Source organism: Hoplias malabaricus, chromosome 4, assembly GCF_029633855.1.
Source record: "Hoplias malabaricus isolate fHopMal1 chromosome 4, fHopMal1.hap1, whole genome shotgun sequence".
NCBI lineage: Eukaryota > Metazoa > Chordata > Actinopteri > Characiformes > Erythrinidae > Hoplias > Hoplias malabaricus.
In genome coordinates, this window is record NC_089803.1 from 57,192,605 (window position 1) to 57,209,102 (window position 16,498).

A 16,498-nucleotide genomic window follows, 5' to 3' on the forward strand; every position below is an offset into this window, starting at 1 on the left:
AGATTTTGCATGTCACATTGCTAACTAGTAAATTACACTTAACTCTTTTTAATTCCTTCGTTCATTCATTGTCTGTAACTGTTTATCCAGTTCAGGGTCATGGTGGGTCTGGAGCCTACCCAGAATCATTGACTGCAAGGCAGGAACACACCCTGGAGGGGGCGCCGGTCCTTCACATGGCGACACACACTTACACATTCACTCACACCTATGGACATTTTTGAGACACCAATCCACATACCAACGTGTATTATTTGACCAAGGGAGGTAACAGGAGCACCCGGAGGAAACCCACATGAGAACTCCTCACAGACAGACACCCAGAGTGGGACTTGAACCTCCAGGTCCCTGGAGCTGTGTGACTGCGACACTACCTGCTGTGCCACAGTGCCACCTATACTTTTTTTTATTATTATGTTCAATACAGAAAAGCAAGGTTTGAACAGTCGTTGAAATTTGACTGGTAAACATGATCATTCTGTTTAGGTTCGTATTGGCAAATACTGATCAGTTATAACATTAAAATTACATGATCTACATTGATTGTCCATTTTATAACTTCCACTGACAGGAGCACTTTGTTGTTTTACAATAACAAAGTGTAATCCGTCTTTTGCTCTGTATATGTTGTGGGGCTCTGACTATTGAGGAACAGGGTTGAAGGGGTCAACAAAATACGCAGAGCAACTGTTGGACTGTTGTTGTTTATTGTAGAAGCACAAAATGATATAATAACATTGACAATTAATTAATGAAATAAGGTCATTTTAATTATTTGGCTGAACACATAAATCGTACAGAAGCATATTTTCTGACATTGTTTTTCTTTGTGTGATTGTAAATTCATGTGTGGTCAAAGGGGCGTGTCAGCATGTTAACCACACCCAACCGCGGCCAACCTCAAGCCTCCTTGCACAAGGAGAATGGGCGAGACCATGTTTTTAGGCCACGCCTTCCTCACTATTCTGCCGCAGCCAATCACAGCTGCCGAGTCCGGCGCCGCTCTCCGTGTGTCCGGGCTCAAGCTGTGCTCACACTCACAGGCACGCGCCGTGTCTTCAGTCATGCAGCAGAGCGAGGACCCGGAGCTGCCCGCGCTCAACGACCTCAACAACAACAACAACAACAGCAGCGGAAAACACCGGAGCGGCGCCCAGGGGAGGGATGGCTTCAAGAACCAGCACAAAGACTCGGAGGTACACCATAATCCCGGCTTCTGGGCGTGTGTTTGTGTGTGTTGTTGCTATGAGGCTGAAGTTGACAGATTTTATACCACCTTCTAATTCGAAATTTCCTTTCCATCTAAAATGGGGCTACAATTTACTGCTTCTTCATTTAATGTGGACCAGAACATACCAATTAAGAAGACAACTTCAGCTGCATGTCGTTGCTGGGGGGCTGTAAATACCCCTCATGCTCCTCAACTCGGGCTTATTCTGGCGACAGGGCAAGTCCTCGCTATAAATACCCCCTTACAGAACACTTGAACGCAGCAAATGCAGCTGATGTGGGACTGCTACTACTGGTGGTCGAGACTCAAGCAAGCAGCACAAATTCCTGTGCATCCAGCTATTACCTAATCCTGCATATGGATTACTCTATTGACTTTATACACAAGATGGCCAACGTACATATATACACATATATAGGGCTGTTGTTTATCTAAATACATAGACCTGCTTGTACATTTATTAATTACGTGGCATTGATATTTGTACTACTACTGATACTTTTACCCAACAGCAGGGAAAATGAAATGTATGTGTGCTTTTTTCTTACCTTTTAAAAAATAAATAAGCTTTTTGTACATTGTATGTCTAGTCTTGTGAGAGTCATGTTAGAAACCATTGGTCAGCTGTGTTGTGCTCAGTGCAGCCGGCTGTAATGATTTGCTCCCGGCAGACTGGACTGGAGTGCAGCAGAGGGTGCCGGGATGTCCCCGCTGCCCCGGTGCTCTTGTTCCAGCTATGAGCACATAAGCCAGTAGTATTAATAATGAAAGCTAGTATGTCATTTTTACTTGCTCCTTTGCAGATATGGTATTTCTCTGCAGAATGAAAGTGGCATCTTGTTATGCTGTGGCATACCCTCCACTCCCCCATCCCCCCCGGTTATCCTAGTGAATTCCTCCGCTGTCAGTCGAGGCATATTGGGTGATGTTTGTGAAGGAATTGGAGCATGTTGTTGTCCCTGCAGCTCTGGTTTTCTAGGACAGACAGCGGCGAGATTTTGGATATAAACACACAAAACACTTATGTCTGTCTCTTTGGTGGGAAAAAAATCAGGACCAAATGTGAAGCTTGTGCTAATGGTTTCCGGGGCTCATGTGAAAGGGGTGGGCCGAGTCTCCTTTAGAGGTCAAATAAGTTATCTGTCGGACGGAATATGATATTTCTGACCCGTGGCTTCAGGCCACTGCTCTTGTGATGTGTGTATTTTGTGCCACACTGTCTGGTCCTGTGGTATTTATGGAATATGCATCAAGGGGTGGTTGGGTAGGGCATCTTAGATGTAGAGCCCTGTGAATGCGTCCTGGCGGCGCTCACAGCTCTGCTTGAGCCAGTGCTGAGGTGGGTATTGTAGATGAATGTGTGTTTGTGGGTGTGTGTGTTATGAGCACTGATTTGGGATCAGACTGTGATAACATGCTCCAACACATCTGAATTTAATTATAGATCTTAATTCCCCTGCAACATAAACAGAATCATGCTTGAACAATATAAAAATGAGTGATAAATTTGGCAGATGTTAAAACCTCAGGGAATATGTTTTATTTCCTAATGAGGTTAATCTTGTTTTCATGTAAAAACACTTGAATGTCTAGTGTCCTTTGTATGAATGGTCTGTTTGGCAGTAGTTTAAACTGGGCGGTCCTGTTCTTGTCCTTACTAGAAGGCTGGTGGCTCTACCGGTCACACAGTTATAACAAACCTTTCTCCATGTGGTTCCCCTCTCTTTCTTTCTCTCTTTGATCAAACCCTGGCCAAACCCTGGATGGTTATCTGCACATTCCCTTCATTAAAACACTAATACCTCCAGAGAAAACTGAAAATTGATTAACACAATGCAGAAGAGTTTAGCATAGGAACACAGTATTATATTAGACACTCCGCTCTTCCAGAGAACAGTGACATAGTGATGCACCAATATGTCAGTCCTATATTCAAATAGAAATGCATATTTATCAATGTTTATATCATTTAGAAAGGGACTAGATCCAACCGGATTAGAACTGCTAAGAATTATAACACTTGTACATTGGTAGTTTATGGAGTTTTAGCTGTTATCAACCCTCATTGAAGTCATTCTCATACAATTCCCAGCTAAATGCAGCAGTTGCTAAAATCATGGTTTAATCAAACTATTGCAGTCATTATCATTTGTGACCAAATATATTCATAATGTTAAACATTATTTCCTTTTGTAGGTCTTTAAAACTGTATCAGTGATGATGAACACGGGGTTTTGTAATAAATAATGCTGTGTTTTTTGCCTTGATAGCTGTTGTTTCCACATTTCAGAACTCTCTGACCTTTATGTCATGAATAGGCCTTGAAAACTGTTATTGACCTTGCTTTACCCCCAGCATTGAAATTATGGAGCAGCTCTCAGGCTGAGAGTGTGTTGGTGGTAGCACAGAGGGAGCATCCTTCGGTAAAAGGTGTGTGTGTGTGGATGTGGATGGGTGTGTGACTATCACAGAAAACCCCTTACACCTCTCAGCCAGTGCCATCTGCTACAGACCAAAATAAAGTACCACTGACCGTGTGTGTATGTGTATTTCCATTTTAAACCTACTCAGACGCCCGTGGGTGCACTCAGCCATGTGTAAGATACTTCTGTTAACGTGCATGTATTTTTCTTCAATAATTGGGCTTGCATCTGTTGAGCAGCAGTGTGTGGTAGTGTGTGTAACACCAGCGGGCTGTGATCCAGGGGGAAAGGAAATAAGTTTTAGTTTTAGGCTGTTTTTCTGAGTCCCTGGTTATCCTCTGTTGATACAGTTCAAAAACACACCACAGAAGACAAAGCGCCATGGTGTAAAAAATGTATCTGTGAATTGTATGAAGGTGGCAGCTTCATTCATTTTGAAATGTGAGAAATAGATGTGGCAAATTGAGGCCCAGAAAGTAAACATCCTTCCCAGCATTTTGTTTCAAAGCATTTTTTTTGTAAACTTTTTTTTTGCCAATTCTGATTAGAATTTATTGTTGACCTGCTTGAAACTTGTTGTGTTTGCTGTATTCCACTGCTGTTAAAAATGCTTCTCCAAAATAATACTTTAATTATAGACAATTGCCATATAATGCTTGTGGTAATCTAAATGGGGTTAAAATTCAGTTTCAAAGTGTCACATAACAATGTTATAAAGCCTTACAGATCCTAGTTTGCATTTTTCATGATGGTATTATAATTACCATGTAATTACCCACTGGGCTAGCATGCAATATTACTACACTTTTCATTAAAGTGCATCACTAATTTGATCTAATGAGAGCTGATTTCATTTTCCCGCTTAAAAAGCACATCAACATTAATGAATCAAAAAGCCTAAAGGAACACTATGTAAGATTGTATATGTAAGGCTGTGTTCTCCTATTACAGGTCAGTGGAGCAACAAAATGATTTTGAAGCTGTAATTTTAAGGTAAAAATATTACATAGTGTTTAACTCTGAAGCTTTCATCCACCAAACATTCACAAAGATTCTAGGTTTGGGGTTAACTCTGGCCTCATATATTTCATAACTATGCATTTTCTTTTTTTAGCCTCTCATTTGCTAAGTCAGCACTTGTCAGAAATGTTGTCGTATGTATGTTGTCTTATATATGAATATAGGAATGTAATGTATTGGTCAAGGAGTTCAGCCTCATTGGAATGTATTTTGTTTGACCTGACTGCAGTCTGATCCCACTTTATTCCAAATGAGTTTATAATTTTATTTTTTCTGAAACCTAAAAAATAAATGCAAATTCAGTGCTTCCAGTTTGTGATCAGATTTCAGGATTAGAGGAAGGCTAGCATTCACATACACTGATCAAACAGAACATTAATGTTACCTCCTCTACATTCATTTTATCAGTTCCACTGACCATCTAGTTTGACGCTGTTGTAATAAAATTACACACTGTCCAGCAACAGATGAGCTACTTTCTTTGAATTTGCATCTACAATGTGGAACAACAAGGAAGATGTATCTAATACAGAGGCTAGTGAGTGTGCGAGGTGTTTTAAAACTCCAGCAGCACTGCTGTGTCTGATGCACTAATAACTAGTACACTGACAGTGTCACTGCAGTGCTCGGAATGATCCACCCCCAAAATGTTACCTGCACCATTGGTGATCTGGACTTTTAAAGCAACCCTAGGTAGAATTTTTACCTTACGATTACAGCTTCAAAATCATTGTGATGATTCACTGACATCTAAAAGGGAGAAGAGAGCCTTTGCTGTTGCTACTTTGTGCTCAGCACAGCAGAAACTGCACTATGGAACATTTGGAGGTGGTCGGAAACCAACCCTGACTGGGGCCAGTCCAGCTATTGAAACCACTTCTGAACAGATCTTTCCTGGAGTAGATTGCATTTGTAAAAAGCCTTGGAAGTCCAGTCTGTGTTATAGTTCTTATAGTAAAGTAAACACTTATAATTCAACCTAGGTTGAGCTGTAATGGCTGATATAATACTCTTCTCAGTAATATTCCAGTGCTTAAGAGACTGTCGTGTTTACGTTTTAAAGAGACGATATGTTGAACTGCTGTCTGTGTTATATGTTATTTGGAGCTGCTGGGATTTGTCTGCTGTGTGAGTCAGGACTATTCTGATGGAGTAGAGAGTGGGAGAGAGAGAGAAAGAGTAAAATGAAATGCAGGTGATGTTCAAGAACTGCCTCCAAAAGCTATCAGCTCTTTACACACTGCAGAGATACAGCCCTTTAATGTTACAGAGTAATTTATTGCATCTAACATTTCCACTCCTATGTGTACTGTGTGTGCACTGAGTGTGTGGTCTTGTGTGTGCCTTTGTGTTTCAGCACTCTGCATATGAATCAAGAGCAGGTCTATGTAGTTAATGCAGGTTTCCACTTTGTGAAAGAGTCAATGTAGTGTCAATTTCCTGAAGTATGTGTGTGGTGTTTCCTGGACCTTTACTTTTGACCTTTTCTAATATAAATGTACGGACTTTAAGTGAGCTACAAGGAAAAGGCAAATAAAAGGAAGGCTCCAGTGTAACTCCAGGTCAACCTACCTTTTAGTTACACTCTTTGTCCATTTTGTACATACAGGAGCACTTTGTAGTTCTACAATAACAGATTGTAGTCTACCTGTTTCTTTTCATACTTCCTTATCCCCATTTCACCCTGTTCTTTATTGGTCAGGACCACCACAGGAACACCTCAGAGCAGGTATGATGTGGGTGGTGGATCATTCTCAGCGCTCAGTGACACTTACTAGTCGGGGTGGTGTGTTATTGTGTTTTTCACTGGTGGGACTGGATCAGACACATCCATTTTAAACACAGTGTCCATTCTGTTAGACGCACCTACCTCGTTGGTCCACCTTGTTGCTCATCTGTTGCTGCACAGTTTGTGATGTTTTCCTCTAGCCCTTCATCAGTGTACACAGCACGCTACCCACAGAATTCCTTTGGCTGGATATGTTAGATTGGTGGACTATTCTTAGTCTAGCAATGGCACAGAGGGCTTTTAAAACTCTAGTAGCACTGCTGTGTCTGATCCACTCAACACATAGTAACACACCACCATTACGTCAGTGTCACTGCAGCGCTGACAATGATCCACCACTCAAATCATACCTGCTCTGTGGAGGACCTATTGGGTGAAATGATATGTACAAATTATTCTTGGGTCTGGACTGTAAAAGATTCAATTGCACATTAATTATTCTGATGTAAATTAACTGAAGATCTTGTTAGTCATAAGAAGTGTATGCAGGATGCACAGCCTATATTGGTTGTGGCAAATATCTGAGAATGTTTTTTCCTGTAAATAGGAACAACCAAAGGTTTAACAGTATTCGCTGTAAGTCATGGAAGATATACATACAAATTATGAAACAGAACATATAGATATAATTTATGTATAGGCTATAGCCCCCTGAAAGTGTCCTGTCTCACTAGACCAACTAATGTAAAGTATATTAAGAATTTTCTTTATTGTTGTTCTTGGGTTTACTCCAGTATGTGTGAATAAGCGGTAGAGTCACACTCTCTAAGAGAATATCCCCTAGTGAGATCCACTACAGCGTGTTTAAGAGCTTTGGCTGGAAAAGGCAGTTAATCCGGGCAGAAATGCAGAAATGTAGGCCAGACTGACTCCTGCGCAGTCTCACTCTGTTTCCCTTTATTTCACACTTAGGTCTCCACTACACACAGCTCTCCCGTTAAAGCATTTGCATAATCACACGGAAGACACACCATCATGTTTGGCCTGTCCTGGCAGGGGAAAGGAGTGGAAGAACCAGAAGTGTCTGTTCCTGTCAATATATCTGTTCAGAATGTTGTCTGTGTGTGCTGGTCTGTGCGCATATTGCTTATAGGCTTTCTTCTTGCCTTCAGGGCTCTATGGAGTCCCCCAACCTGGAGTTTGAATATGGAGACACAGACAACCTGACAGCAGAACTCTCAGGTGAAATGCACACATTCTCAAATCATAGATATCTTTTAAATATAAAGAAAAATGCCAAGAAAATGTTACCGGGGTGCTGCTGTAGTCTTTGGAGTTTTCATTTCAATGAATAGTCAAGAGTATTTCAAGAGTATTTCAGAGTATTTCAAATGTCAGAATATTTCAAGAAAACATTTCAGAACATTACATGAAATTTTGACTTATTACTTTATTCTTACATTTTTCAGATTTGTTCCTTGAAAATTATAGACTAAAAAAATAATGTGAATGCTTTAATTTTGTACTGACAACATTCATTTCATTCATTCATTATCTGTAATCGCTTATACAATTCAGGGTCGCGGTGGGTCCAGAGCCTGCCTGGAATGTGCTGACAACATGCTTTATTGTATTAATTAGCTTCATTGGATGAGCCAACAGAGCCAACCCCACAATGATTATTAATGACTGTGTGAAGTATTGATATAAGGCTTTTTGGATATTAAAGTATTTTTTTAAATTAAGTAGTAAATATTTCTCATTAGTTAATTTTTCTTTTGAATTTATTTTTCTTAATCTTTCAGAACTGTACAGCTACACAGAGGAGCCGGAGTTCAGTCTGAACAGAGACTACTTTGAAGAGGACTTCAGGACTCATGGTAGCGTCAGTATTAACATAGCATGTCAGTCTAATGTGTGCAGTGCTATTTTCAGTATTTGCTGTGGGCCAGGGCAGGGTGATATGGCAAACACTGTGGCATTTGTGACATTTGCAAGTAGTTAAACAATACAGGGTATGTATTTTGATATTAAAAACAAGATACACAGGTTAAAAACAGTAGCTGTGTGCTTCCACTGTCCAATCCTCTGCAGTTATTCTCTCCATTAGCAAACTGTTTTTAATCAGAATGTTAAACTGTCTGTATGTGTGAGTGTGTGTGTGTGTGTGTGTGTGTGTGTGTGTGTGTGTGTGTGTGCGTATGTGAGAAAACGTGTGTGTTTGCGTTTTTGTGTAGCAAGTGGTATTAGTGTAAATGTGGTTCTAAGCTTGTACAGTGAGAGTACTGAATGTCTGTGTTCTCTCATACTGTACCTGTGCTGAGGTTGATGAAGAAGCTGATTAATAGAACGCTCCCAGGTGTAACATTTCCTACTTTGTCACTGGCACAGACAGAGAGCTGTACCCAAATGAACTCTCTGCACAGTGGTGTGAAAGTGGTGCTAAAGGATGTGTAGGAGTATTTGTTATTTGTGTGTGCGCGCGTGTGTGTGTGTGTGTGCATCCATAAACTGTTGATCTGGAATGATCTGCTGTATGCACAAATTCAACTCACTTTGCTAGAGCTTATGTTACTCTCACTTAACTCTCTACACATTCTCATTATTTTTGTTGCTTTCCTCTCTCTCCCCCCCCTCTCTCTGTCTCTCTCTCTCTCTTTTGCTCTCTCTCTCTCTCTCTCTCTCTCTCTCTCTCTTTGTCTCTCTCTCTTTGTCTCTCTCTCTCTTTTGCTCTCTCTCTCTCTCTTTGTCTCTCTCTTTTGCTCTCTCTCTCTCTCTTGCTCTCTCTTCATTTCAAACCTTTACAAAATGTCCCATTTTTCCCTCTCCCTCTCTCATGTTTTTTCCTGTTTCTCTTTTTATCTCCTACTATCTCTGTTTCTATCCTCCTCCCCCTCTTTCTTGATTGCTCACTTTTTCTCTTTTGTCTGTTTTGCTCTACTTCTTCCTCTGCCTGTTTTTTATAGTCCATCTTCTCCCCCTCTGACACACTGTACTGTGCCTTAAAGCAGAAAAAGCACAAACATTTGTCCATTCCACTTCCACGTCTCTCACCAGTGCATTAGTGTGTATGTATTTGTGCGCACAGAACATGTGTGTAAATGCACTAATAACAGACATCACACACTCAGTCTCCTCCCGTTTCTCTCTAGCTGTCATTTCTAGAGCTTATATATCAGTCTTTAAATAAATTCCCAGTGCTTTCAATGCCTGCCATATCCTTCAGTGCAGATCTTTCAACTTTCTGTTCACATATTCTAACAGTTCTCCAGCTACTTTGCTTTGCTTTGTCATTAGAGATTTTCCTGCTGCTGTCAGAGGCCTTGAGTGTTCTGAGTTTCAGAGAGTAACTCAAACCCTGCAAGGAGATTTTAGAGTGTGACATTCATGCTGAAATTTGTAATGCACTTTGTGTGATTTGGAGATTGATTGATTAAAAAAGAATGCTGCTATATTTTCTAATAATAATTAATGCTGGAGGATATAGTGGGATAGGATGTTGAAAACTTTGAGTCAGTCCTTCGCTAAGAGACCACATCAAAGTACAGCATAGTGTTAGAAAGACTGTTTTTCAGAACGGTGTGAGGAGAGATGGTATTTATCCAATACCCAGCATTCAAAATTTGGATTCAACATTAGAGGGAAAAATAAAAGAATCACTGCATTCTAATTCGCACGTGCACGTGTAATACTCAGCATTGTAGTTTTATACAGTAATGCACAGATTTGCACAGTATAGAGTTAACATACTGTGTATGGAGCATTATATACGATGTGGCCTAAAGTTTCAGAATACCTGCTCATCCAACATTGATTCTGAAATTAAGGGTATGTATTGGGATTTTGTTCAGCATTTTTACAGTAGCAGCAGGCTGTATTCTTCTGAGAAGTCTGTGCACTAAATGTACAAATATTTCTGTGAGAATTTGATTGAATTCATCCACAAAACTATTAATTTTTAGCCATTTCTAATAAATGCCTTTAGTTTCTGAAAGAAAAATAACTTGTTAGAGTTACATGTGAATGTAGTTTGGCCTGTCTAACTTTATGTATGTATGTATTTACATTTTATTTTATTTTAAATGTATGCACTCGTATGCCTTGGCATGGAAATGAACTTAAGTGACATCCCATTCCTAATCCATAGGGTTTAATATGATGTCAGCCCACCCTTTGCAGCTATAACAGCTTGCAGTTTCTGCAATAATTCATCTCAAAGGTGTTCTAACAGGCCTGTCAAGTTCTTCCACACCAAACTCGCTCATCCATGCCTTTATGGACCTTACTTTGTGCACTGGTGGGCAAGTCTGTAGCGAAAGTTAGCAACCTCTGCACACTATGTGTCTCATCATCCACTGACACCACTGTGTCATTTTACATGACCTACCACTTCGTGGCTGAGTTGCTGTCATTCCTAGTTGCTTCCACTTTGTTATAATACCACTGAGACTTGACTGTGGAATTTTTAGTAGCGAGGAAATTTCACGCCTGGACTTGTTGCACAGGTGGCATCCTATCACGGTACCAAGCTGGAATTCACTGAGCGCCTGAGAGTGAAATCATTCTTTCACAAATGTTTGTAGAAGCAGTGTATATGCCTAGGTGCTTGGTTTTACACACCTGTGGCCATGGAAATGATTGGAACACCTGAATTCAATTATTTGTATGGGTGAATGAATTGGTTTTGCAATGTAGTGTATGTATGTGTGTATGTATGTGTGTATGGGCACGTGTAGATGCTAGTGTGTGTGTGTGTGTGTGTGTGTGTGTGTGTGTGTGAGAGAGTTAGGGGGTGCATGTGTGAGAGCTTGCAAGCCCAACTTATTTACTAGTGTCTTCTTAATGAGGAAGGTTAATCCCTCTCCCTAATCTGTTTCACGTGCAATAGAACACAGAAAAAAAAGTTGTGCTTATGTGCTTGTGTGTATGTGTGTTAGTGAAGGGAAGAAGATGGGTGGAGCTGAGTATGGATGACCAACGGGCATATGTCATGAGGCTGTTGGATGCTCTGGAGGTCACCGACAGAGAAAAGAGGCTCAAAGTGGCTCGTGCTATACTCTACCTGGCTCAGGGTACTAAAGCATACACATAAAACACACAATAACAAGATTTTAGAGCTCTGAAATAATCTTCAATAAACACTGTAAAAGATATTCTGTCAGTTTTCATGATGAATAGACAATTAAAGTTCTCAAAAAATTATTATTTTTTTTTTATGTAGTGGTAGAGCCAGACTATACTGCGTTTGATCAGTTTTGCTGATTTATGTGTTTTAAAGGTGTATTTGATGAATGTGACACAGAAGCAGATGTTCTCCACTGGTCTAGGCACAATGTCTTCCTACTTTATGATATGGGCATCTTCACGGCTCTGCTGGAGCTCCTCAGCATGGAGATTGAGTGAGTGTGTGTTTTTTACACTTTCTTTCCAAACAAAAGTGTGTGTATGTTAAAGCTCACAGACAAAACCTTCTTCTGTGTCATATTACTGTCCTCTTATTTCTTTCCCCCTTTCCTTCTTTTTCTTGATCCCCTCATCCTCTTTGATCTGTGTGCTAATCACTATGCCCACAGCTTTAGACACTAAGTGTCCTCGAGAGCAAGGAGAATTGATTAAAGCTGTTTTTGTATTGAGAATGTGCTGGAGGTAAGCCTCACACTGACAAAAGTGAAGGGAGTAAGAGGAGAGTGACTGGGGTAGTTTACACAGCTTATCAAAAAGCCTTGTCTTACTGGTAATTTTGTTAAATTAAAACATTAACTTGCAAAGGATTTTTATCATAATATAGCAGTTTCTTTTGTATTGTCTTCTATTTGCCCTTCTCCTGTAAAGTTCCTCCTTTGGGCATTGGACAGCAACAGTATATACATTTGGGATTGTGTAAAGAGACCTTTTTTTTTTAATTTTCAACACCTCCCAGATTCAGATAAGGTCTGGGAACAGGGTTAGGGGGCAGTAAACTGCTTAATTCTAAGAACAACTTTTGGTTAAGTGTTTTATTCTAGGATACGACAACAGTGCTGAGTGTGAGGGCAGTGGCCTTAGGCCCTCTGGCCTCCCCACAGCACTGTGGAAGAGCAGTGAAATCTATTTTTACTCTCTCGGTCTGTCTCCAGAGGGATTGGTTGGAAACAGCTCTGTCATGGCCTGACTGCTGGTGCTGGATTTGCGGTGCTCTCTCCAGACCTGCTCTAATGAGACAGTTGTGCTCTGGCCTTCCAAAAGCCTGCTGAGAGCTGAGAAAAAGCCTGCTTCAGCAAACCAGTCCCAACCCTCCTCAGTAGCACTTTAAAACAGGACCGACATTGCATTATTGCTGCTGTTCTGAAAAAAAAAAAAAACTCTTTTTTTCCATTCATTTTTTTTGCTCTTTTTCCTCTAAGACATGTGAACCCAGTCACTACCTCTTTTCGAACTGCTGCTAAGGCAACCGATAAGCCACTGGCCAGCATGGTGCTTGTGTGATCGGGGATATCCTACCCACCCAAATGCAAATTGTGCTTGTTTGGATTCCAGGCCCCAGATGGCTTGGGCGTCATCAAACTGGTGCTCTCTGTTGATAGGTTCAACACTTTGACTTCAGCACCATTCAAGATTTTACAGTATCTGCCAGCTGCTCTTTACATTCTATGAACATTTCATAAAAAATTAATAAATTGCAAAAGGCCAACAATGCTTGCTGCCTTACATTGAAAGTTTTTATTATACTGTGAAGCTATAATTTTGAATACATTATTTACACTAGTAAACATGCTTTTTTGTGGGGGCAGTTCCAGGGCTGTTACATGATACGATATGTTGTTCATGTTAATCATTTTTTTTCCCAGGCATTTCTATTGCATGCAATTTACGACCTGGTACAGAACAGTGCAATTGCATATCTGCAATAATTGACAAGTGATCCCAAGATTATGCTACAAGTGTGATAATCTTTGTTTTGTAAAAGAATAGAGAGAGTTTAACAGATACATTGTACATTTAACAGATATGTTTATACCTGGTATAACTAATGTCTCACAAGAAGACATTTTGAAATATACTGCCATGTTGACTGTTTGCCAAAACTTTACTGAAAGCTTTGAATCCTTTCTGTACACGTTTGAGGCTCTTTTGGATGTGTTAGAAAAGGTAATGCATATGAAACACTGCACCTGTTGCTATTGTTGCCTAAGAAGCCGTTACCCACTGGGCAGCGGAGACACCCGCTTTTCCATCCACTTCTCCTTTTCTCCTTTTCTCCACACTGTGGTTAAGTGGCTTGGAGAGCAGGCGGTCTGTGATCTCATCTTCAAAAACAAGCTAGGCCCTGTGCCAGTGGGTGCTTCGCTTTTAAGCCTTTTTAAGTTGTCTCAGCCCTTTAAGCCATCAGATGTTACAGCACAGTAAGAGACTTGGACTGTGTTAAGCTCATTGTTTGGGTTTTAGTTAGATTAGTTGTTAGGTATATTAAACACTTACAAAGATAAATCAGTGTGCAAACCGATGATGGTATAAAATATGACACATTTGATGCCCACTTTATATATTTAGTTTTGTAAATAAGTAGTTTATGGTTGCTTTAGATTTGTTGCTTGTGTCTCTGAGAATAATATAGCTAAAAATGAATGGAAGCTTATTCTTAGGCCAATTGCATGATCACAAATGAATATAAAAACAGCAAAATATCTCATTTATATGGCCATTCTGAATATAAAATCTTAGCTCTTTATCTTTATAGTTCCATTTCCTTTTTTTGGTACTAGCTTCTTTTTCAATTCAAATGCAGTATGAATTTTCTTTTCTCTTGTGTGCCACTCTGATTCCAGTAATAACCAGGCTTGTAGCAGCGCTGTCAGAAAACCTGCTATATCTCTGGCAGACAGCACAGAACTCAGGTGAGATGCCCTCTGGAACTGATTTCCCTCATGATGTAACCTTCCTCATACCCAACAGCTCAGCTCACACACACACACTCCCACGCAGTCAAACCAACCCGCAACTCACTCCTCACCTCTCTATTAGCCTGAGCACTGTGGGTGTAGTAGAGGGACAATACAGGCTCTAAGCTGGGAGATTATTGCTTGCTAAATCCAGCCTCACCTGCCAGTACCTGAGTGCTGAATGCTGTCTCTTTTCTCTGCTTCTCACTTGAGTGGCATTCCACAGATTGATTGCACACTCAGTGAGAATTCCCTGTAGTAAATGGGGCATAATTATGGGCCCAGCATTGTTTGCCAAGCTGATTAGGCTTCTGCAGAACAAGGCATAGACTGCATTCTGATGACAATTTCCTTGTGTCTCAATTTGGGCACTGTACACTACAGTATGTTCCTTTACTAGATACTGTCTAATGCTATGAAATAACCTCATCTCAGATTAAACAGTGCCTTCAGATTAGACTCAGACTCTTCTCTTTTATCTCAATTTTATCTCAAATATCCCAAATTTTATGCCAATTATTTGCAGAAGATATTTTAAAACTATTAAAACTTTTAATCAAATTAGTTAAATTGTCACCTGTACATTTAGAAAGTTGATTCATAAAGCTCCATAACTAAAGTCATAAGTTGTGTAGGGTTCTGCTGAGCATCATGTATCTGATGGTGGAGACAATCCGTGTGGAAATGGAAGATGACAAGCCAGAATGGAGGACGGCTCGTGAGGCCTTCAAAACTGAACTGGGTGAGTGTGTGTGTGTGTGTGTGCATGAGTGCATGTGTGAGATACATGGAGTGGCTGGTGGTTGAACCTGTCCACTTTCATTAACCTCCTTCATTCCCCTCAGGTTCACCACTCTACAACGGTGAACCCTTTGCCCTTCTGCTCTTCACCATGGTGACCAAGTTCTGCAGCATGAGTGCCCCCCATTTCCCCATGAAGAAAGTGCTGCTGCTGCTGTGGAAGACTGTGCTGGTTAGCCCCATTCCAGCCATATACACATACACATGTCCGATAAATTTAGATTATTATTCTTTACAAAATATTTCAGTGTTGTCTCAAATATTGAATAGGTTATTTCAGTACAATTTAGAATTAATTTGAAAAACACACTGAATATTTTATATGAAAGGAATGACAGTAATGAAAATATGGGTTAAAAAACATAAACTTAAATAACATGAATCCATCCATCCATTATCTGTAACCACTTATCCAATTCAGGGTCACAGTGGGTCCAGAGCCTACCTGGAATCATTGGGCGCAAGGCCGGAGTACACCCTGGAGGGGGCGCCAGGGCAACACACACACTCACATATTCACTCACACACTCACACCTACGGTCACTTTTGAGTCGCCAATCAACCTACCAACGTGTGTTTTTGGACTGTGGGAGGAAATCGGTGAGCCCCCGGAGGAAACCCACACGGAGAACACACCAACTCCTCACAGACAGTCACCCGGAGCGAGAATCGAACCCACAACCTCCAGGTCCCTGGAGCTGTGTGACTGCGACACTACCTGCTGCGCCACCGTGCCGCCCCATAACATAAATGTGAAACATTTAATTAAAATGTATAAAATGAAGAGGGTGGCAAGGTGGCGCAGCAGGTAGTGTCGCAGTCACACAGCTCCAGGGACCTGGAGGTTGTGGGTTTGAGGACTGGTACCCCCTCCAGGGTGTATTCCTGCCTTGCGCCCAATGACTCCAGGTAGGGTCTGGACCCACAGCGACCCTGAACTGGAGAAGTGGTTACGGACAATGAATGAATGAAAATGAATTTAGAGCTTCTTGATATTTAAGTATGAAACACAATGAAACTCCCTCACTACATCACACCTTACTATTACATATATACTCACACCTAGGTACTTTGTCCAAATGTTAGTAGAAATATTATTAAAGTTAGTTTTTGTTATAAATTTGTTCAGATCAATGTATTGTGCTTCATTTTTAGATCTATAACTGAAGCTGTGCACCAGCTATACTAGGATATGACCTTTACTGATTTTTATTTGATGTATGTGTGACATTTTGATGAAGCTAAATATGGATGACATTTTAGTGATACAAAATGAAGCTTCTGGTATATTTTATTCATTGATCTTCATTGATCTGTTTTGTTGTATGTGTGTTGGCTTGTGTGTGTGTGTGTGTGTGGGGGGGGGGGGGGTTAG

General features: G+C 40.6%; 1 protein-coding gene across 3 annotated transcripts in view; it reads left to right on the top strand.

The window, feature by feature from the left end:
* Window positions 1-1,054: 1,054 nt before the first annotated feature.
* The window catches only part of strip2 (striatin interacting protein 2), a 37,525-nt gene continuing 22,081 nt past the window's right edge, over window positions 1,055-16,498 (top strand). For all 3 annotated transcript variants that reach the window (XM_066667186.1, XM_066667187.1, XM_066667184.1), the window contains exons 1-8: window positions 1,055-1,196; window positions 7,576-7,645; window positions 8,209-8,283; window positions 11,341-11,475; window positions 11,682-11,802; window positions 14,209-14,277; window positions 14,958-15,064; window positions 15,168-15,295. In XM_066667186.1, coding sequence (XP_066523283.1) covers window positions 1,065-1,196; window positions 7,576-7,645; window positions 8,209-8,283; window positions 11,341-11,475; window positions 11,682-11,802; window positions 14,209-14,277; window positions 14,958-15,064; window positions 15,168-15,295 — 837 coding nt within the window. In that variant the 5' untranslated portion in view covers window positions 1,055-1,064. The remainder of the gene's footprint in view (window positions 1,197-7,575; window positions 7,646-8,208; window positions 8,284-11,340; window positions 11,476-11,681; window positions 11,803-14,208; window positions 14,278-14,957; window positions 15,065-15,167; window positions 15,296-16,498) is intronic.